Source organism: Anomaloglossus baeobatrachus, chromosome 4 (genome assembly GCF_048569485.1).
Source record: "Anomaloglossus baeobatrachus isolate aAnoBae1 chromosome 4, aAnoBae1.hap1, whole genome shotgun sequence".
Lineage (NCBI taxonomy): Eukaryota > Metazoa > Chordata > Amphibia > Anura > Aromobatidae > Anomaloglossus > Anomaloglossus baeobatrachus.
In genome coordinates this window covers 187,893,548-187,915,669 of record NC_134356.1, presented here as the reverse complement: position 1 = coordinate 187,915,669, position 22,122 = coordinate 187,893,548, and the positions used below count along the sequence as shown (strand labels likewise).

Sequence of the window (22,122 nt, the reverse complement as noted above, 5' to 3'; positions counted from 1 at the left end):
GATGCTGACCTGCTCCTATCAGGAGAGCTGTGGCCTGTCCGGGCAGTGCGATCTGATAATCGCACGAATCACACGCAAGGGTGACTCTGGCCTAAGAATGTAATCCCTTTAGGCCAGGGTCACACTTGCGTGTGACTCGTGCCAGTATCGGATCGCACTGCCTGGACTGGCTGACTTCTCTTCTGCCAGGAGCGGCTCCACTGTACGTATTTCTATGATGCTGACCTGCTCCTGTCAGGAGAGCCGTGGCAGGTCCGGGCAGTGCGATCCAATACTTGCACGAGTCACACGCAAATGTGACTCCAGCCTTAGGGGGAGTTTCCAGTGTGAACCAAGTAATGACTGACACTTTACTCTTATAGACACACACAGCTCTGCAATGAGATCAGAACTAACATGGTACATCAGAGCTAACACTATCCAGCAGATGTAAATGTAATGAGACAACGTTCACTACTATTGTACTAACACACTGAAGCTGACTACATGTGTGTTTGTAATGAGGCAAGGTTCAACTCTGCTGTACTGTGTTGGTTATAATCAGGCACAGCTCTGCAGTGGAATTGATAGCACTATGAGAGGACAAGTGCCTCTCCAAATTTTGTAATGAGGCAAAGTCCATTTCTGCTGTACTGTGTTAGTTTCAATTTCACTTTTGGAGCGGTTTGTGATTATGAGGGCAAAGCGTCAGTCATTACTTGGTTCACACTGGTAACGCAAATTCTCATGAAGATCAGTGCCCGGCCTATAGATCTGAAAAGCTCATTTACATGTAAGGAAATTGTGAATTTCTGTGGACTAAGACATTGGATTATGGATATCAAGTTATCATTTTATTCCACTTCTATTGACCTACATGCGCTTCCTACATACTTTTAAGAGTTGATCCTAATCACAGATTCCCTTTAGTGATTTCTCAAACTTGGTGTAGACCTGTAAAGAATATCAAGCCACCAAGCAGCATATAGAATAAAGTCTTGTATTTAAATAATGTCTGTTCTTTATCCCTACTGCTTGCTATTACAGATTAACCAATCTGAACTTGTTCTTCAAATATAACGTGCATTTCTGACTAAATATGTAACAGCATTTGTAAACACGTAACTCATAATCATTACTAATGACCTATAGAATGAGTCATTTTAAAGGCGCTTTCAAGGTTTTTTGTTTTTTTTTCAGAAACAATTTCTTGTTGAACCAAACCCAGCATGCCAATGACAAAATATCAAATCCATCGTCTTTGTGCAAGGCATGATATGCAGTCATTGTTAATGTCCTTGTGATTCAGAGACTGGAATGTTTCTGGGTTAGTGTATGGATGCATGATCATATGACGTCACTAGATGTTACAATGGTGGCACCTTGTGCCATGATTATTATTTATAGTGGAATTCACTACTTGGACAAAAAAATCACAGTGAAAGAATTGCATCAAGTGAGAACTATTTAGAGTATTCTAATCTTAATTTCCATTAACATGTGTCTATGTATAAATGTATGCTCGTGTTTACACATACAGTGCCTACAAGTAGTATTCAACCACCTGCAGATTTAGCAGGTTTGATAAGATGCAAATAAGTTAGAGCCTGCAAACTTCAAACAAGAGCAGGATTTATTAACAGATGCATAAATCTTACAAACCAACAAGTTATGTTGCTCAGTTAAATTTTAATAAATTTTCAACATAAAAGTGTGGGTCAATTATTATTCAACCCCTAGGTTTAATATTTTGTGGAATAACCCTTGTTTGCAATTACAGCTAATAATCGTCTTTTATAAGACCTGATCAGGCTGGCACAGGTCTCTGCAGTTATCTTGGCCCACTCCTCCATGCAGATCTTCTCCAAGTTATCTAGGTTCTTTGGGTGTCTCGTATGGACTTTAATCTTGAGCTCCTTCCACAAGTTTTCAATTGGGTTAAGGTCAGGAGACTGACTAGGCCACTGCAACACCTTGATTTTTTCCCTCTTGAACCAGGCCTTGGTTTTCTTGGCTGTGTGCTTTCGGTCGTTGTCTTGTTGGAAGATGAAATGACGACCCATCTTAAGATCCTTGATGGAGGAGCGGAGGTTCTTGGCCAAAATCTCCAGGTAGGCCGTGCTATCCATCTTCCCATAGATGCGGACCAGATGGCCAGGCCCATTGGCTGAGAAACAGCCCCACAGCATGATGCTGCCACCACCATGCTTGACTGTAGGGATGGTATTCTTGGGGTCGTATGCAGTGCCATCCAGTCTCCAAACGTCACGTGTGTGGTTGGCACCAAAGATCTCGATCTTGGTCTCAGACCAGAGAACCTTGAACCAGTCTGTCTAAGAGTCCTCCAAGTGATCATGAGCAAACTGTAGACGAGCCTTGACATGACGCTTTGAAAGTAAAGGTACCTTACAGGCTCGTCTGGAACGGAGACCATTGTGGTGGAGTACGTTACTTATGGTATTGACTGAAACCAATGTCCCCACTGCCATGAGATCTTCCCGGAGCTCCTTCCTTGTTGTCCTTGGGTTAGCCTTGACTCTTCGGACAAGCCTGGCCTCGGCACGGGTGGAAACTTTCAAAGGCTGTCCAGGCCGTGGAAGGCTAACAGTAGTTCCATAAGCCTTCCACTTCTGGATGATGCTCCCAACAGTGGAGACAGGTAGGCTTAACTCCTTGGAAAGGGTTTTGTACCCCTTGCCAGTCTTGTGACCCTCCACGATCTTGTCCCTGATGGCCTTGGAATGCTCCTTTGTCTTTCCCATGTTGACCAAGTATGAGTGCTGTTCACAAGTTTGGGGAGCTTCTTAATTAGTCAGAAAAGGCTGGAAAAAGAGATAATTAATCCAAACATGTGAAACTCATTGTTCTTTGTGCCTGAAATACTTCTTAATACTTTAGGGGAACCAAACAGAATTCTGGTGGATTGAGGGGTTGAATAATAAATGACCCTCTGAATAAACTTTTCACAATTTAAAAAAAAAAATAAAAAAAGAAATAACATTCCTTTTTGCTGCAGTGCATTTCACACTTCCAGGCTGATCTACAGTCCAAATGTCACAATGCCAAGTTAATTCCGAATGTGTAAACCTGCTAAATCTGCAGGGGGTTGAATACTACTTGTAGGCACTGTATATATATATATATATATATATATATAAATATATATATATATATATATATACACCGTATATATATATATACAAATCTATATATATATATAAAAAAATATATAATATATATATATATATATATATATATATATATATATATATATATATATAATATCACAAAAGTGAATTTTTTTTAAGTATTTTACAAGCTTGGCACATCAGAATTAGGGAATTATTTCCTTTTTTCTATAGGTCTTCTGAAACTTTTTTACATTGGAGGGAAAGCATGTAGTAAAGCTGTAATAAAACAGAATAGGGGAAAAGTGAAGAGATTTGAGTACTTGTACCTTATGAATACACTATGTGTTTTGGAAGTACAATTTATTTACAGTGAGTATGTGTGTGTATATGGACACAGTATATCACAAAAGTGAATACACCTCTCATATTTTTGTAAAAATATCTTTTCATGGGATGACACCGAAGATATGACTCTTTGATACAATGTAAAGTAGTCAGTGTATAGGTTGTATAACAGTGTATATTTGGTGCCATCTAAATAACTCAAAACACAGCCATTAATATCTAAACCGCTGGCAAAAAAGAGAGTACACCCATAAGCGAAAATGGTAACATTGTGCCAAATTAGTCATTTTTCCTCAGTGGTGTCATGTCATTAGTGTTACAAGGTCTCAGGTGTGAATGAGCAGCAGAGTTAAATTTGGGGTTATCGCTCACATACTCTCTCATATAAGTCACTGGAAGTTCAACATGAAACCTCATTAGAAAGAATTCTCTAAGGATCTGAAAAAAATAATTGTTGTTCTACATAAAGATAACCTAGGCTATAAGAAGATTGCCAACATCCTGAAACTGAGCTTCAGCATGGTGGCTAAGACCATACAGCAGTTTAACAAGAGAGGATACACTCAGAACAGGCCTCGCCATGGTCAACCAAAGAAAATGAGTGCATGTGCTCAGATTCATATCCAGAGGTTGTCTTTCAAAATAGACATATGAATGGTGTCAGCAATGGTGCAAAGAGTGGGGGGCTATCTTGTCAATGTTCAGACCAGACGCCGCACACTGCATCATATTGGTCTGCATGACTGTCGTCCCAGAGGGAAGCCTCTTCTAAAGATGATGCACAAGAAATCCCATAAACTGTTTGCTGAAGACAAGCAGACTAAGGACATGGATTATTGGAACCATGTCCTGTGGTCTGATGAGACCAAGATAAACGTATTTGATTCAAATGGTGTCAAGCATGTGTAGTGGCAACCAGGTGCAACGTATGAAGCCAAGTATGTCTTGTCTACCATCAATCATGGTGGTGGGAGTGTCATGGTTTGGCGCTGCATGAGTGTTGACGATTGTGGAAAGGTACAGTTTATTAACGTGACCATGAATGTCAACATGTACTGTGACATACTAAAGCAGAGCATGATTCCTTCCCTTTGGAAACATGATAATGACCCAAAACATACCTCCAAGTTGACCACTTCCTTGCTAAAGAAACTGAGGGTCAAGGTGCTGGACTGATCAAATATGTCTCCAGACCTAAACTCTATTGGTCATCTGTGAAGCCTTGTCAAATGGAAAGTGGAGGAGTGTGAGGTCTCTAACATCCATCAGCTCCATCATGTTGTCATGGACAATCGGAAGAGTATTTCAGTGTTAACGTGTGAAGCTGTAGTGAACTCCATGTGGAAGAGAGTTAAGACAGTGCTTGAAATTAATTGTGGCCACACAAAATATTGTCACTTTGGGCACAATTTGGCCATTTTCACTTGAAGTGTACTCACTTTTGTTGCCAGTGGTTTAGACATCAAAGGCTGTGTATTCAGTTACTTAGAGGGCACATCAAATTTACGCTGTTATACAAGGTGTGCACTGACTACTTTACATTGTATCAAAGTGTCATATTTTTAGTGTTATCCCATGAAAAGATGTAATAAAATATTTATAAAAATGTGAGGGGTGGATTTACTTTGGCTTATATACTGTGTAAATGTAGTGCCATTGAAGCCATCAGGGAGCTACAAGGTACTGCATCCCCACCAAGATGCAGGGCCTACCCTCAGGTACCCAGAAGACCAGTGCCGGTAACAGCAAAACACACATTAATCCCTGTTTTTCCCCATTCAGAAAGACTGGTGACAGACTAGTGTTGGACCCAGTGGATGGCAACTCAATGGTGGAGCTGATCCAGTCCACTAGACGACAACCAGGTGAGAGGGGTCAGGCAGTCGGTCAGTGACAGTGAGAGAGAGGGGAAGCATTGACAGGAGTGTAACAATGATCTGAGGGCCCAGGCGTGTGGTTGCCAGTGGAGTACTCCCGGAACCATAGCACCAACGGTGTACAGAATCCTAGGTCAAGCAAACGCTCCAGGCAGACCTGATAAAACAGTGAGGGAACCTTCAAGGAACTCACTGACTTTGAAGTTCGGGACACCTTAGCAACGGGAGAATCGGGGAACCAGACCAGAGAAACTGACTCCACAGGGTTCACGCTACCGTCATACGGACTATAGTTGAGAGACGAACAGAAGGGGACCCCCAGACGCTCCAAGCCACGGGGACCCACCAACCAGAGACAAATGCAGGGGAAAGAAGCCACCAGATCACAAAACCGGCACTGGGACTAAGGGGACTAGCGATCAAGACCAGCCTTCCTTGAGTGACCAGTTTCCATCTCACTGTGAGTAAAGGAACCAGTTACACTGAAAACCCTTGTGACCTTCCTTCTTTCTGCGCCCATCAATATCACCTATCCTTTGGGGCCTGGCCATACTTGCGGAGGGCCCAACATCCAGGCTTCTACCAACATCAGCTCCAGTAGTGAGAACTGTGCAGCAGCGGCTCCACTAAATAGCCGCAACCCGCAAGTGGCGTCAAGACATAAATTTTTATCTAATCTCCTCTGTAAATATACCCCTTTTAAAAGCATCCCCAGGGTCACGGAACCAGGCAACGGCCACCCAGTGACATCTCCCCAGCAATACACGGCCCGGGACCAAGTATCCCATAGCCCTGGGCGACACACACACACACACACACACACACACACACACACATATATATATATATATATATAATACACACACACGCACTGCATATAAATTGTACTTATGCACCACCAGATAGATGCGCATACGTGATCTATATATTCAGAAAGTAGACAAATCCCTTTACTTTTTACAGATTCTATTATGTTAGCCCTACTCCATGCTTTCCCTCCAGTCTAAAAAAGCTATAATTGACCTATTGAAAATTACCAAATGCAGGTGTGCCAAGCTTGTAGTATCACAATCAAGAAGGATTGAAATTGTAAACTCTACAAGAAGCGCAAAGTACTGAATACTTAAAGGGAATCTGTTAGTGGGATCAAACGTCCTCAACCATCTATATGGGCAAGTGGGACATAGGAATCTATAATCTATAAATCTAATCTATAAATAAAATGATACTTAGACATCTGAGATTGGCTGTCTTATTCCAGAGAATACATTTTTCTTATATGTACAGTAAATGAGCTATTCCAGGCTATGGGCTGTACATATATTTCCCTGAGAATCTGCCCACAGACCTTATGTTTAATAGAAGGGGGAGTTACCAGTGTGATGTGTGATGGCTGCTCTCACTACAGAGCTGTATGTGATTAGAACTGACACATCTGCAGGATCTTATCAGCTTCAGCCTCCATCTCACAGGCAGACAGTGTTGCAATATTAAATAAGCAACAGGCTCCATGACACCATACAATATTTTTTGTGGTTATGGATTCTGACGAATCCCCACATATAGCACAAGCTCAAAAGCATAATATATAGAAAGAGAACATGGAGTTTTTGTAGTGCAAAAAGTACAAAAGATTTATTTGGGACAACAGGTGAACAGCCATTAAATGCATGTAAAATATCAGGACCAAGCCATAATATGCACATCACTTCGGGGTTAACAACATACAGAATGTTTGCGACACTGCAGAGCAACACGTTCTAGGTTCTAGAACACCTCTGCCCTGATGAAGAATTAACACCTAACAATTTGAAACGTACGTCGGATGTTCTATGAGGTTCTTGTGATACCTGTATCACCACTGGTAGATATATTCTTGTAAACGCTAATACATGTTGTTATGTATATGTGATCCTGAAGGGTTAAGCTTACTATGGGCACAGCCAAAGATAGGATGTATGTAAAATTAGAACTTGTTGCTCTGCAGTGTCACAAACATTCTGTATGTTGTTAATCCCGAAGTGATGTGCATATTATGGCTTGGTCCTGATATTTTACATGTTTTTAATGGATGTTCACCTGTTGTCCCAAATAAATCTTTTGTACTTTTTGCACTACAAAAGCTGCATGTTCTCTATCTATATATAGTGTTGCAATATTGTTGCAATACACCAGAGCTGTGAGAGCTTCAGCAAATGTGTTTGTGAGAAGACAAAGTTCAGTTCTACTGTTCTGTGTTAGATATATGTCTCATACTGGTAACACCCCCTTTTATTTAAAATAATCTCTTTAAGCAGAATCTCACGCGGATAAGTGTCTTGCCTATAGTGAGCAACAGCTCCTTAACATATAAGAAAAATGTGGATTTTTCTGGAATAAGACTTCGGATTGCAGATGTCAAGGTATTATTTTATTCAGCTTCCTATGACCTATATGCCCCTATAGTCGGTTTAAAGCGGGCTTTACACGCTACAATATATCTTACGAGATGTCGGTGGGGTCACGTCGTAAGTGACGCACATCCAGCATCGTTAGTGACGTCGTTGCGTGTGACACCTACGTTCGACCCTGATTATGCGCAAAAACGTTGATCGCATACACGTCGTTCATTTTCTAAATATTGTTCGTTTTGTTGAACAAAACCGGTATATTGATACGTGTGACACCCTACCAACGACGAGCCTCATCGTTCTTATGTACGTCATATGCGACGCGGGCGTGTCTCTGAACGCCATGCCTCACGCCCACCGCTATGATTGGTGGTACCAACTGCGTAACGAATTGTCCTTCGTGCTTTATAAGGCGTACGCAACTCGTGTAATGTTAATCATTTATCCCTGTCTGCGGTCCGGTAGATGTAACGAGATATTGATCGATGTGGCATCGTATAGAATATGCACGTGTGACGGCTCAGAGACGACCTATGTACGATCTCTGCAGATCATATATACGACCTGGGCGTGTCACATCGCATACGAGATCGCATATGAAATCGTAGCGTGTAAAGCAGCCTTAAGGACAGATGATCCTACTGACAAATTCACTTTAAATAACTGATTTTTTTTTTTTATTTGAATACATTTGTATATATTTTTAGTACCCTGTTTTTGCGTTGTAATTAGGGGTGAGTGTATATAGAAAGGGAAGAGAAAAATAATGTGCATTTTAGAATACAACAGTAATAAAACAAAATTGAAGTAAGGTCTAAATACAGTATGCTCTAAATGCATTGTATATTCTCATGAAGAATAGGTAGTCTGTCAGCACACTTGACCCTGCATAACTGCTGACAGCAGTGGGTAGAAATCAAGGAATGTTTACACCTAAATCTTTGGAATTAGTCATACTTATTAGCATCAATGTGAAACTGAGGTTTTTTTCCAGTGCAAACTGCTCCCACAAGTGCCCATATGGCGGTCCTGAACAAAGTGTCTTCTGCAACAAAACTCCCCATCACCTCTGCTTGAATGACAGTTGTAGTATCCAGCCAGTCAATAGAAAAGATTTAGCAGGCTCGTCACTCAGAGATCTGGATCCACAGGTGCTGGGATCAAGTGGCTGGCGTCCACAATTCAATGCAAGAAAAAAATTAAGGAATCCCGTGTACACCGTTCCTCATAAAGTTCTTCAAGACTTACACGTTTCAGACATGCGTCCTTACTCATAGGCCTATAAGTAAGGACATATGTCCGAAACGCGTAAGGCAGGGCTGGATGCCTGGAATATGCAATTTTATAGAAGGATGTTAATGTGTCAAAGTCTTGAAGAATTTTATGAGGAACGGTGTGCGGGATTACGTCATCCTTTTCTTGCGTAGTATCCAGCCAGCTGTCACTCAAGAGTGGGGGGTTGTGGAGTAGTTAATGCGGGCGGCACTTTAAGGGCTACCTTGTGAGAATTTATGGGAACTTTCAGGCTGGAATTAGGCTACGGCTATAGTTCTCGAAGAACAATCGCAACCAAAAACATATGTCTACAAATTGCTGTTGTGCGACTATATTACAGGTGTGGTTTTGTTGTAAATAAAAGTTATAGATAGCTTGTACACAACTTGCATTGAAGTCTATGACAAGTGAGTCGCATGCAGAAGTCAGACGATCTAACACTTGGAAACAGTGGTGACTCGCAGGCCTTGTAGACCAGTTTTGCAGGGTCACACTGCTGACACACTCCTTTTCACATTACTCATCAACGTTGTCAACAAAAACACATTAATATACATTACTGGGTTAACATTTCCAACCTTTCAAAAATAAAATTAGTATATATGCTACTTCTTTAAAAAGAGAAACAAAATAAATAAAAATAGCCTAGAAAATATTCCTAGTGCATTAAAAAATTGTTCTAAAATATTTTAGTGCAAAATGCATCAAAATTCGGCCATTATCACTTGCAAAGTAAATAATTTAAGTTTAGCTTCAATGCCTGTATTATTTTGATGAACAGAATATCCCTAAATTAACAGCTTTCAAAGAAATAAAGATCCCAAACGACTGTGACCGTTAGAAGTTTGGTGTAACTTTCCTTCCAGAAATTGCCAGATATATCATCATTTAATGACTGTACGACTACTGTAGAGGAGCGGAGAGACTATAGATTATTATTTCTTCCATCCTCATCTTTGGTTTCAGCCTCAGAAAACTCTTCCTGGCTTTCACTGAGGTCTTGTTTGCTTCTGAAATAAAATACATATATATTAAAAATACATAGATAGATATTTGTCAGCAGGGCTCAAAGAAGTAAAATATCAACCCAAACTGGATTTGTAAACCGTTTGCCTCTACAATGCTCCCCTCTGGTGTTTGTTGAGCTGCAGCACCATAGCATGACTATTGAAACTAGTGATTGGCTGCAGTGGTCACATGCTGCAGACAAAACATTTGTTGCAGCACAATCAACTATTACTGGCAGAGTTCAGTAGAGTGGCTGTTCTTGATAGGTAGGGCTTTAGTAGGTAAAAATTGAAGGTAGAGGAAAGCTTGACACGCCTAATGGAATGAGTTACCATACATCCACGGAGTGCAACGATTAAAAGTCCGCCAAATGAGAAACGTGAAAAAGAAGAAAAATAGGCACATCCAGAATAAAATGCATTATTGCTTTCTTTCCACATAGAATTAAAAAAAGTCCATCCAAAAAATGAACAACCTGACGCATTTCCGACGCAGAAGAGCGTCCTTAATCATAGTCGGAAACGCGTCAGGGTCTTCATTTTTTGGATGGACTTTTTTTTAATTCTATGTGGAAATAAAGCAAGAATACATTTTATTCTGGATGTGCCAATTTGTTTTCTTCTTTAGGTAAAAACTGCTTGGTGTGGTATGTTAAAGCATAAGCAATCTTGCCTCCGAAACCAGAAAACCTCTTTTACCTTGGTCTCTCACAATTTAGTTTGATCTTTTGACCACACTTGCCAAAAAAAAATGAAATGGCTGTGGTTCGTCAAAGCCTTATTATGTGTAATAAAAAAAGCTAAATTTAAAATAATTCATTTCCTTTTTCATCAAGTCTTTATTAATGCAGAGAGAACACTAAGCTTCCACAATGGAAGAGTGATGGATGCATAAGGAATGAGCACAAGCAGGGCCGGCGTCAGCACCCAGCATACCCGGGCAAATGCCGGGGCCCTGGAGAGCTGGGGGGGCCCACTCGGCCTCGTCACTTCAGCTACCCCCGGGCCGGGAGCACTCTCCTTCAGTTCTGCTGTCCCTGGGCCGAATTCCGGGGACCGCACTCCTCGGCATGAAACTGTGGCTGCCGTCCCATTAGCTAGTTTCACACTTGCGTTGCAAAAAGTGTGATAATAAAGGCCACGTTCCGTTAAGTTTTCTTTAGCCGAGAGAGAGAGCCCTCATCATCCCCGCACACATCCCGACATCACCGCACACATCCCGACATTACCGCACACATCCCGACATCACCGCACACATCCCGATATCACCGCACACATCCCGACATCACCGCACACATCCCGACATCACCGCACACATCCTGACATTACCGCACACATCCCAACATTACCGCCCACATCTTCCCCGCACACATCCCGACATTACCACACACATCTTCACCGCACACACCCCGACATCATCGCACACATCCCGATATCCCCGCACACATCCCGACACTACAGCCCTCATCATCACCGCACACACACACCGGCATTACCTCAGTGATGTCCCCGCTGACAGCGCGATTCACTTCAGTTGCTGCGTGGAGCTCACAGGAGCGGCGGTGTTCTACTGCAGCTCCTGTCAGCTTCATGTAGCAGAGCAGGATGCGGGACCTCGTGTGGATTACGTCGGACCTGCGGGGTATTTGGGGATTTTAATAAAGTGGTGAAAGAGGGTGGTTTTTTTTGTCTTTTATTCCAAATAAAGGATTTTTTCGGGTGTGTGTGTTTATTTACTTTCACTTACAGGTTAATCATGGAAGGTATCGCGGGGAGATGCCTGCCATGATTAACCTAGGACTTAGTAGCAGCTATGGGCTGCTGCCATTAACTCCTTATTACCTCGATTGCCACCGCACCAGGGCAATTCGGGATGAGTCGGGTTGAGTCCCGGGACTGTCGCATCTAATGGATGCGGCAATTCCGGGCGGCTGCTGGCTGATATTTTTATGCTGGGGGGCTCCCCATAACGTGGGGCTCCCCATCCTGAGAATACCAGCCTTCAGCCGTGTGGCTTTACCTTGGCTGGTATCAAAATTGGGGGGGACCGCACGCCGTTTTTTTAAATTATTTATTTATGTACTGCACGGCGGCTGTGATTGGTTGCAGTGAGACAGTTGTGACTCAGCGTGGGGGCGGGTCTGACTTCAACCAATCATAGGCGCCGGTGGGTGGGGGAAGCAGTGAATACGAGATTGAATAATTGGCGGACGGCTTTTTCAAAAGAGGAAAAGCCACCGGAGCAGTGTGAGTGTATCTGTATGTATGCAGCAGAGCAGTGTGTGTCTGTATGTATGCAGCAAAGCTGTGTGTGTGTCTGTATGTATGCAGCAGAGCTGTGTGTGAGTCTATGTATGCAGCAGAGCTGTGTCTGTATGTATATATGCAGCAGAGTAGTATGTGTGTGTCTGTATGTACGTATGCAGCAGCAGTGTGTGTGTGTCTGTCCGTATGTATGCAGCAGAGCAGTGTGTGTGTCTCTGTATGTATGCAGCAGAGCAGTGTGCGTGTCTTTATGCAGCAGAGCTGTGTGTCTGTCTGTAGGCATATATGATGTGTATCTATGTATGTCAGTGTATATGACTGTATAGATTTGTCTGTTTCTATGTATTTTGTGAGTTTGTCTTTAAATATGTATATATACGTATCTGTGTACGTGTGTGTGTCTGCGTGTTTATGGGGCCCACTGGGACTCTTCCGCCCGGGGTCCACAAAAACCTGGAGCCGGCCCTGAGCACAAGTACATTGTCAAGTCGCTGCACTGGCACGACGGTTATGATTATGTCACAATAAACATAAAGACATGAATTAAGGACAGGAATTATCTATAATTTGTAATCAGAAAACCATGAGATTTGTCTAAGCAACTGAAAAAAGTATGTGAAGGGAAAAACAACACTGGTCCAGGGGAATGGAGAATAAAAGCATCACTACAGAAAAGAGGATTGCTAGAACAGTTTGGTAAGGTTAAAATTTCATAAATAGTTTTGATTATCAATTAAGCAATTTATATATCTTAGCTAACTTTGTGTTGTATTAGGCTTATGTTAGTCAGAAAAGCAATGACACAGCGTATGTGTTGCTACATTGATGGTGGGTTTTGTTGGACGAGAATCAGCAGAATCTATGTTCTATGGCTTTTTTGTTGTGAAACTTATACGCCTTTTGGACAAGTACTAAGACATCCCATTCTTCTGTGGATGTAACAAATACTTCTCTCTTGGAATCTATCGTATTTTTCGGACTATAAGACGCACCTGACCATAAGACGCACCCTGGTTTTAGAGGAGGAAAATAGGAAAATAAAATTTTAAGCAGAAAATGTGGTCATGACACACATATGGGGCGAGGATCTGCTGCTGACACTATTATGGGGTATTGTCCTGCTCATATACTCCCCAGCCTGCTCATATACTCCCCATGCTGCTCATATACTCCACATGCTGCTCATATACTCCCCAGCCTGCTCATATACTCCCCAGCCTGTTCATATACTCCCCAGCCTGCTCATATACTCCCCAGCCTGCTATATACCCTCATCCTGCTCATATACTGCCCATGCTGCTCATATACTGCCCATGCTGCTCATATACTCCCCAGCCTGCTATATACCCTCATCCTGCTCATATACTCCCCATGCTGCTCATAATAAACCCCTATCCTGATCTTATACCCCCACCATCCTGGTGTATGGCTGCATCCTGTGGCACATAAAAAAATAAACGTTCATACTCACCTCACCTCACTCCCTGCAGCACCGCTCCTCTTACCGTCTATGTCAGCGGCAGCGCCGCTGAATGCAGCCGTCCTCCTGCGGCATCGCGATGTCCTCCGGTGGTCTGTGCCGGCGGCTGCGTATGGACATGTCCGCACAGCGATGACGTCATCGCTGTGCGCGCCGCTAGTCACAAGTCAGCTGACCGGCACAGACAGGAGACCGTGGTGCTGCAGGGGAATGGTGAGTAATGTGTACTGATTCATTGCCCCCCGCACTGATGATGATGTTCGGGGGGCAGTGAATACAGCCACACATGATCACTCCAGGCTGCAGTTTCCAGGGGTGATCATGCGGGCCGGCTGTTTATTCCCTATCACCCCGCCCACCTGTCAGCGCCGACTTCATCACTGAGAGATGGGCGGGAGGATGGGCGTGCATATTAAATGAGCGGGCCCACGTGGTCACGGCAGGCTGCTACAGCCTGCTCGTGCCCCCGATGACTCGCTCCACCGCAGCACTCACATTGCCCGCAGCCACAGTCAGACCATAAGACGCACCCCCCACTTTCCCCCAACATTTGGGGGAAAAAAAGTGCGTCTTATGGTCCGAAAAATACGGTAAGTCCAAACAAGCTTGTACACTGACAGACACTAGCTGTTTGTGTTATTTCCTCCGATGCATCGCTATTAATTGGTCCCTTGTATCTCAACCCAAATTAGCTCTTCCAGGAAAGTGGTTTTCATGACAAGTTGAAGGCCTTCGTCAGGGCTTTGCAGTCGAAACGTGCGTAGGGAACTTGGTGCCAGCACTTGCAGGAGGAGATGCCACTCGGTATGTTTAATCTTTCATTGCTTTAATCATTGATTCTTTGTCTATAGTATAGCATTATCTTACTACCGCACTTTATTTCTATCTTATATCTTTATCGCATGAGGGGTATATGATTTAAATTGTAATTTATTTAGTTTAGCACCAGTGTTTAGAGGTGTGGGGCTACTTTGAGCCTATGTATGGTTGCAATTAATCTCTGCTCCTGCTGTGTTCTGTTTCCCTTTTAGCACCATTCTTGTAACTTGTCCTTTTAATTTTTTAATAAGAGTTACATTTTATCTTGGTTATTTGCTTTAATTTTCTAATTTTTGGTGTTTCTCCTCTGCTTAGGTCAGAGTTTCTTTCCTGCTACAGTGAAATGTGATTTGCAGTGACAAGGCTTAACAATGCCGTCCCTGGCTTACCAATCCCACAGGACAGAAAAGCTAGGGCAGTTGAGGATAAGAAACAGGAGTCAAGGAACACTTATCTGAGCAGAGGAGGCAGTATGAAGAAAACGGAAGTCACACATAGGGTACAGTGTAGAGTTGAGCGAGTAGCTAACTATTCGTACTTGCTAATACTCGTGTATTCATTCCAAATAGAGTGTGCAATGCAAGTCAATTGGAAATATTTGCAATGTAACGAGTAACCCGAATTCTGCACTATTCACTACTCGCACGAATAGTACGGCATTCAGGTTACTCGTTATATTGCGAGTTCTCCCCACTAACTTGCATTGCACACGCTATTCGGAACGAATACGTGAGTATTAGACAGTATTCGTTATGAGTATATCGAGTATGAAGTTAGGTACTCACTCAACTTAGTACAGTGTAATATAAAGTCACTTTTCAGTCCCAGAGTGGAGAGTCACTTTAAAGTTATGCCATAGATATGTTAAAAGTGACCCCCATGTGTTGTTACATAAATAAGTACCCCCTTTATAAATTAAGATTTTAATTAATATCTCACTGAATACTAGAACAATACATTGCATTTTGACAAGACTGAGAATCCTAGAACATTTGTTAAATCCATAAAATGAAAGTCAGGTTAATAAGTTTACTTTAATTACAAAATCTTCAGTTTTAGTCAAATTAGTTCTTGTAAAAAATAAATACACCCCACATCAAAACCTACTATTTAGTATTTTGATCTCCTTGATTTTTAAGGACATCACTAAGTCTTCTAGGCATGGAATGAACAAGTTAGTGACATATTGCAACATTTATGTTTTCCCATCCTTGAGGAACAACGTCTTTTAGAGTCTGTATGTTGTATGGAGAGTGATGCTTAACTTGTCTCTTCAGACTCCCTAGAGGTGTTGGGTTGGGTTCAGAACTGCAGATATACTTGGCCACCGAATCGCTTTAACCCTGTATTCCTTCAGAAATACAACAGACGTGTGGATTTCGATCATTGTCGTGTTGGAAAAGTGCACGTCTACTAAGAGCATGTGTGTCGCCCTGGGCAAGCCAGGGGACACAGATAACAACACCACTACACCCCACACTCCAGGTAGGCACACCTGCTAACCAGAAATCCTTGTTGCCTCCCTCCAAGAGTCTGTTGATGCACACCAGGGGGTGGGCCAGGCGGTTGGCTCCGCCCACCAAGGAGCTCACAACTCTGGAGGCAGGAAGTAACCAGGCAGAACTGTCAGGGACATGAACGAGTGAACAGCAGAGATTAGCCCAGGCAGGGCTTGAGTAAAGAAGCAGTTTAGCTCAGGAGGAGCTTGAGTAAAGAAGCAGTTTAGCTCAGGAGGAGCTTGAGTAAAGAAGCAGCTTAGCCCAGGCAGGGGCTAGAGTAAACAACCAGAAGTGAAAGTAAGGAAAGGAAAGTGGAAAAGGAGGAAAGCAAGAAGTGGAGACAGCGCAGAGAGAGTGCAAAGCCTGAGAGCCCAGCTGTGTGTAGGGCTAGAACAGCAAGGTCAGCGACGGCGGTGACTGTCCGGAGTGGGACAGTTCGGAAGTTCCTGGAAGGACCCCGTTGGCTGTGTGCCCGGTGGTCTGGAGCAGTGTTCCGAAGGACAGTCAGCACCAGGGCAGGGGCCTCTCGGACCCCGGCAAGGCTAGGAGTCGCCCAATTTGCCGAATCCGTCAGTGACGGGGACGCAGATCCCCCAACAACAAAGTCCCGATTGACGGCAACAGCCCGACCATTAACGGGGAGACACCGCCACCGCCAAGGCACCAGTTTCCCCAGGGCCAGCGCCTGCGGGCAAAGTGTAGAGCTCCTCCGGCCCAGATTGCAGTCGGGGAGCGGGTAACCGGAGGGAATCCACCGATACCACCAGACCACACAGGTGCAAGGAAGAGAGAAGTCACCGTCACCTACCGGGAGTGCAGGTGCAGCCGTCTGTGGGACTGTCCTACCAGCCGTTGGTTTACCGTACAAACTGTGTCCGTGTCAGGCTGAGTGAGTACCATAGTGCCGCAAGGCACAGCGCTGCCCCCGCGCCCCTGCGCCCTCCAGGCCCTACACTTTACATCTCTCCACCGGGCCCCGGGATCACCAACCCCTACCCACGGAGGGGCAACACAACACCTGGCTGCTCCCATCACCATCCCCGGGACCCCCACACCGAGCAGCGGTGGTGCAATCACCACAACCGTGGGTGGCGTCACGAACTATAACCCCAACAAACAACCCCCCCTTTCACTCACGGGCGAGGAGTGCCGCTCGAGGCACCCCGGGATCCGGCCCGCAGCTCGAGCCACCAGGAGCAACTGCCGGACCCGAGCAGAAGGGGTGAGCGCGGTGTGCTGACACCCTCCTCCCCGCCCGCGACAACTTGGCGTCACGAACAGGATCTTACCGCTCTGCCGTCAGGTAGAGGTGCGACTTGTTACCGCCGGAGGCATCCGGCAGAAAAATTTCAGAAGCCGCCATCTTTGGCGCGAAAAGTTCCCGCTCGAGCGTCTTCTCGAGCAGTAGAGGCGCGAAGGCCAAAACCCCGCCCCGAGAGAGGAGGGGCCGGAAAGAGCTAAGGGGGACGCGATGGCGGCTGGCGGCATGTAGTCGCCGCTATAAAAGCAGGGACGCCAGGACCTTGCCAGAATACCGTTCCTGGAAGCAAACAGTGGAGATACCATGTGGATGCCGTCCCGAAACACCGTGGCCCCCGCACCGGGAACCGCAGCGTGGGTGGAAATCCGGACCGCGCAGCTCCACCTAAGGCTGCAGGTCAAGATGCAGCTCCTCATGGAGGAGTGGGAGACCGACATGGCGGACGTTGTGGCAGCCGTGCGGAGACGCGAGGAGGAAGCGGAGGAAGGGAGGGTGAGTGACCCACGCCCCTATGTCCCGGAGGGACCGGTTGCTGCGGCTGAGGGACCCGGTCCAAGCCCTCTCCCCCCGTTGCCTCCTTCGCCACCCGTCCCGGAGGCCGTGACTCCGCCACTAGGCCCGCTACCACCGCAACCGGTAGCGATACCCAGCCCGTCCGCCCCAGCGGACCGACCTGTAGCCGGAGCCCGAAGCCAGCCGGAGGCATTGCCATGGAAGGCCCCGAAGATTGTGCCAGAGACAGTCCCCGAGCAGTTCCCCGAGCCGGAGCCGATGACCCGCTCCGAGCCGAAGGCCCAACTGCGGAAAGCCCCTGTGCCCATCCCCCACACCTCGGCTGAGGTGGCGCCGGGTTGTTGCTGCAAGGCAGCGCCCAAGGCCATGACACCGCGGGATACGCCGCCCACCTTTCTGACAGTGGGTAACGTACTGGATGTCCCGCGGGGCTCAACCCGTGCGCCGGAGCCATACTGGGACAGGGAGCCGACCAAGCTGGGCCTGGAAATCGCGGAGAGGGAGCGAAGAAAAGCCGAGCTGGTAGCCCGAGCCATCCGGGAAAAGGAGAACCTGCGGCAAGCGACCTTCCGTGTCCGGGGCCCGTTCTACGAGGGGCAGGTGCGGCGCTTCGATATCCGCCGGGGCTACGGGTTCATATACGAACCGGGCCTGGAGGCCGAGGTGTTTGTAGCCCGGCGGGATGTGCATGCCCATCTGCCCGAGGAGCATCCTGGCCGCAACTTAATACCAGGGGACATGGTGCGTTACACTCGGCACTGCGGAGAGAGGGGGTGGTTTGCCCTGGACGTAAAGCTGAAGGGCAGCCCGGAGAGCAAGGTGAGCTCTGCACCCCCTCCCTCGGAGGAAGCAGCAGCAGGACCGGAGTAGGGCAGCGGATGCCCGTCGCACCGTCCCCCGTTGGGACCACCACTGAGTTGTTTGTTGTTTGAAAGTTTTGAAAAATGAAAAATGATTTACCGAAGTTTACCTGATTGTCTGCAGTGATTAGCAACCGGCAGGAGCCGGCACCGTTGTCCCCGTGGGGACCGTTTAAAGTTTGGCATGGGAACTATCCATGGACAAGCCCGTGAACTTGCAGGGCAACCACAAACGTTAGTGGCTTGTAAATATGTTGGGTACCGTTACCGTTTCCGCAACACCGCCTCCGGAGAGGCAGGTTGGAGGGAGGGCCCTGAGCAGAGCAGGCCGGGGCCCAGCCACCAAAGGAACCGGTGGCCACCCTCTGGAGGGGAAGGACAGATCCCGCTCGGGTGACTTGTGCTGGACTGTGGGTCAAGGGGTGCTGCCTGGGTTTTAGGGGCAGCATCAGGGCCAGGTTGCTTGGGTGGGAGAGAACGGAAACCGTGACCGTACACCGTTGAAACGTTTAAAGTAAATGTGCCTCCCGTTTGGGAAGAGTTTATGATTAAAAATGTTATTGATGTTTGATTAACCCTTGTTATCCCCTTTTTACAGAAAAATAAAACCGGTGTAGGACGGCAGCCCGCGGACGGTCTGCATTTTGCTAAGGGGGAATGTGTCGCCCTGGGCAAGCCAGGGGACACAGATAACAACACCACTACACCCCACACTCCAGGTAGGCACACCTGCTAACCAGAAATCCTTGTTGCCTCCCTCCAAGAGTCTGTTGATGCACACCAGGGGGTGGGCCAGGCGGTTGGCTCCGCCCACCAAGGAGCTCACAACTCTGGAGGCAGGAAGTAACCAGGCAGAACTGTCAGGGACATGAACGAGTGAACAGCAGAGATTAGCCCAGGCAGGGCTTGAGTAAAGAAGCAGTTTAGCTCAGGAGGAGCTTGAGTAAAGAAGCAGTTTAGCTCAGGAGGAGCTTGAGTAAAGAAGCAGCTTAGCCCAGGCAGGGGCTTGAGTAAAGAAGCAGCTTAGCCCAGGCAGGGGCTAGAGTAAACAACCAGAAGTGAAAGTAAGGAAAGGAAAGTGGAAAAGGAGGAAAGCAAGAAGTGGAGACAGCGCAGAGAGAGTGCAAAGCCTGAGAGCCCAGCTGTGTGTAGGGCTAGAACAGCAAGGTCAGCGACGGCGGTGACTGTCCGGAGTGGGACAGTTCGGAAGTTCCTGGAAGGACCCCGTTGGCTGTGTGCCCGGTGGTCTGGAGCAGTGTTCCGAAGGACAGTCAGCACCAGGGCAGGGGCCTCTCGGACCCCGGCAAGGCTAGGAGTCGCCCAATTTGCCGAATCCGTCAGTGACGGGGACGCAGATCCCCCAACAACAAAGTCCCGATTGACGGCAACAGCCCGACCATTAACGGGGAGACACCGCCACCGCCAAGGCACCAGTTTCCCCAGGGCCAGCGCCTGCGGGCAAAGTGTAGAGCTCCTCCGGCCCAGATTGCAGTCGGGGAGCGGGTAACCGGAGGGAATCCACCGATACCACCAGACCACACAGGTGCAAGGAAGAGAGAAGTCACCGTCACCTACCGGGAGTGCAGGTGCAGCCGTCTGTGGGACCGTCCTACCAGCCGTTGGTTTACCGTACAAACTGTGTCCGTGTCAGGCTGAGTGAGTACCATAGTGCCGCAAGGCACAGCACTGCCCCCGCGCCCCTGCGCCCTCCAGGCCCTACACTTTACATCTCTCCACCGGGCCCCGGGATCACCAACCCCTACCCACGGAGGGGCAACACAACACCTGGCTGCTCCCATCACCATCCCCGGGACCCCCACACCGAGCAGCGGTGGTGCAATCACCACAACCGTGGGTGGCGTCACGAACTATAACCCCAACAAACAACCCCCCCTTTCACTCACGGGCGAGGAGTGCCGCTCGAGGCACCCCGGGATCCGGCCCGCAGCTCGAGCCACCAGGAGCAACTGCCGGACCCGAGCAGAAGGGGTGAGCGCGGTGTGCTGACACCCTCCTCCCCGCCCGCGACACATGGAGTGATGGTAACATTTTCTTTTTTACTACAGAGCAGTACATCTGTGAATTCATGATACCATCAGAAATATAGCTCCCAACACCAGCAGCACTCATGGAGACTTACCATGTTTCTCAGTAGGAACCATGCATTTATAAAAAATGAATAAGAAAAATGCATGTTACCTACATAAAAAACCCAAAATACTAAATGTAGTAGTTTTTTATATGAGGTATATTCATTTTTGAAGACTTATTAGCTTTCATGTTGGTTAAGACCAGTTCAATGAATCTCAATCTTATAAAGATTTTGGAAATTGTTCTTGTAGATAGTAAGAAATAGTACAAATTTTACTTTTCAAGAAAGGGTATACTCATTTATGATGAGCACTGTATGTGAATAAAATATAAAAATCAAGGTCTTAATGTTTACACTCATAAGGAAACAAACAGTTAGGCTATCATATACAACAAGTATCATTCTATACTTACTTCTCTCTGTTGAAAACAATGAAATCTCTCTCCACAGTATCTAAGTGTTTTTGCAAATTGCCGTTCTTCAATATTACCAAATACAATCCAGGCGGGAAAGCAATAAAGAAAAGAATACAACATTTAATAGGTTAAAAATTACTTCTACTTGCATATAAACACTAAAATAGAGATGTAGCCAAGTTTATCTTAAAGGGGTTGTCCACTATTTTACAAGTCTCTTTCATTTGAACTGACTGCCATAGATAAGCACTTTATTTGTGAGAGAACAGAATCCATTTCTTTCTTATGGTATCCATCTTGCCTTATAACTTCATGATGTCATGGTGATCAAGTAACACTGAAAGGTGGTAAAAATTCACATTTCTATTCTCTCCTCTATTGCTTTTATTGGTTCATAGTTCAGAAGGACCTTGTTCTTTGCTTGAAACACTATTTTAACTGGTCACATGCACTATTAAAATAGAATTCTTCAATACACCACACTAGGTAGCCTGCTGTTATAATTCCCAGAGCACTCGTAAAGCAAATCTTATGAATTTGGAGTTCAAATAAAAGAGTGTATTTCATTCACAAATCATGGCATCTAAACAGGAACCAGACAGACATTATACTATCTGGATCTCGAGTGATAATGGATTCTACAGAAAAAGTAATACTAAAAGCTGCAGCATAAGGTAAGAAGCTTATTCTTACAAGCTTGCCTTACTTTTTCTGTGAGCTTGGTCTATCGCCACTCTGGCTGAGTTATTTTGTATTACATAGTCTGGTCCAAAAACTGGGATAGTTGCCTATGCATTTGTGAACTATGTGCTTGTGATGTGATCAGTGTCTAAGTGTGGATTTGGAACTAAACAAGATAGCAAGATACCACTGTAAATGGAATAAAGATTCCTGACATCACAAACGTTGGTAT

General features: G+C 45.8%; 1 protein-coding gene across 1 annotated transcript in view; it reads right to left on the bottom strand.

The window, feature by feature from the left end:
• Positions 1–7,448: 7,448 nt before the first annotated feature.
• STK32A (serine/threonine kinase 32A) overlaps positions 7,449–22,122 on the bottom strand; it is a 374,739-nt gene continuing 360,065 nt past the window's right edge. The window contains exons 12-13 of the mRNA XM_075342342.1: positions 21,207–21,271; positions 7,449–10,007 (exon numbers count right to left, since the gene is read on the bottom strand). Coding sequence (XP_075198457.1) covers positions 9,923–10,007; positions 21,207–21,271 — 150 coding nt within the window. The 3' untranslated portion in view covers positions 7,449–9,922. The remainder of the gene's footprint in view (positions 10,008–21,206; positions 21,272–22,122) is intronic.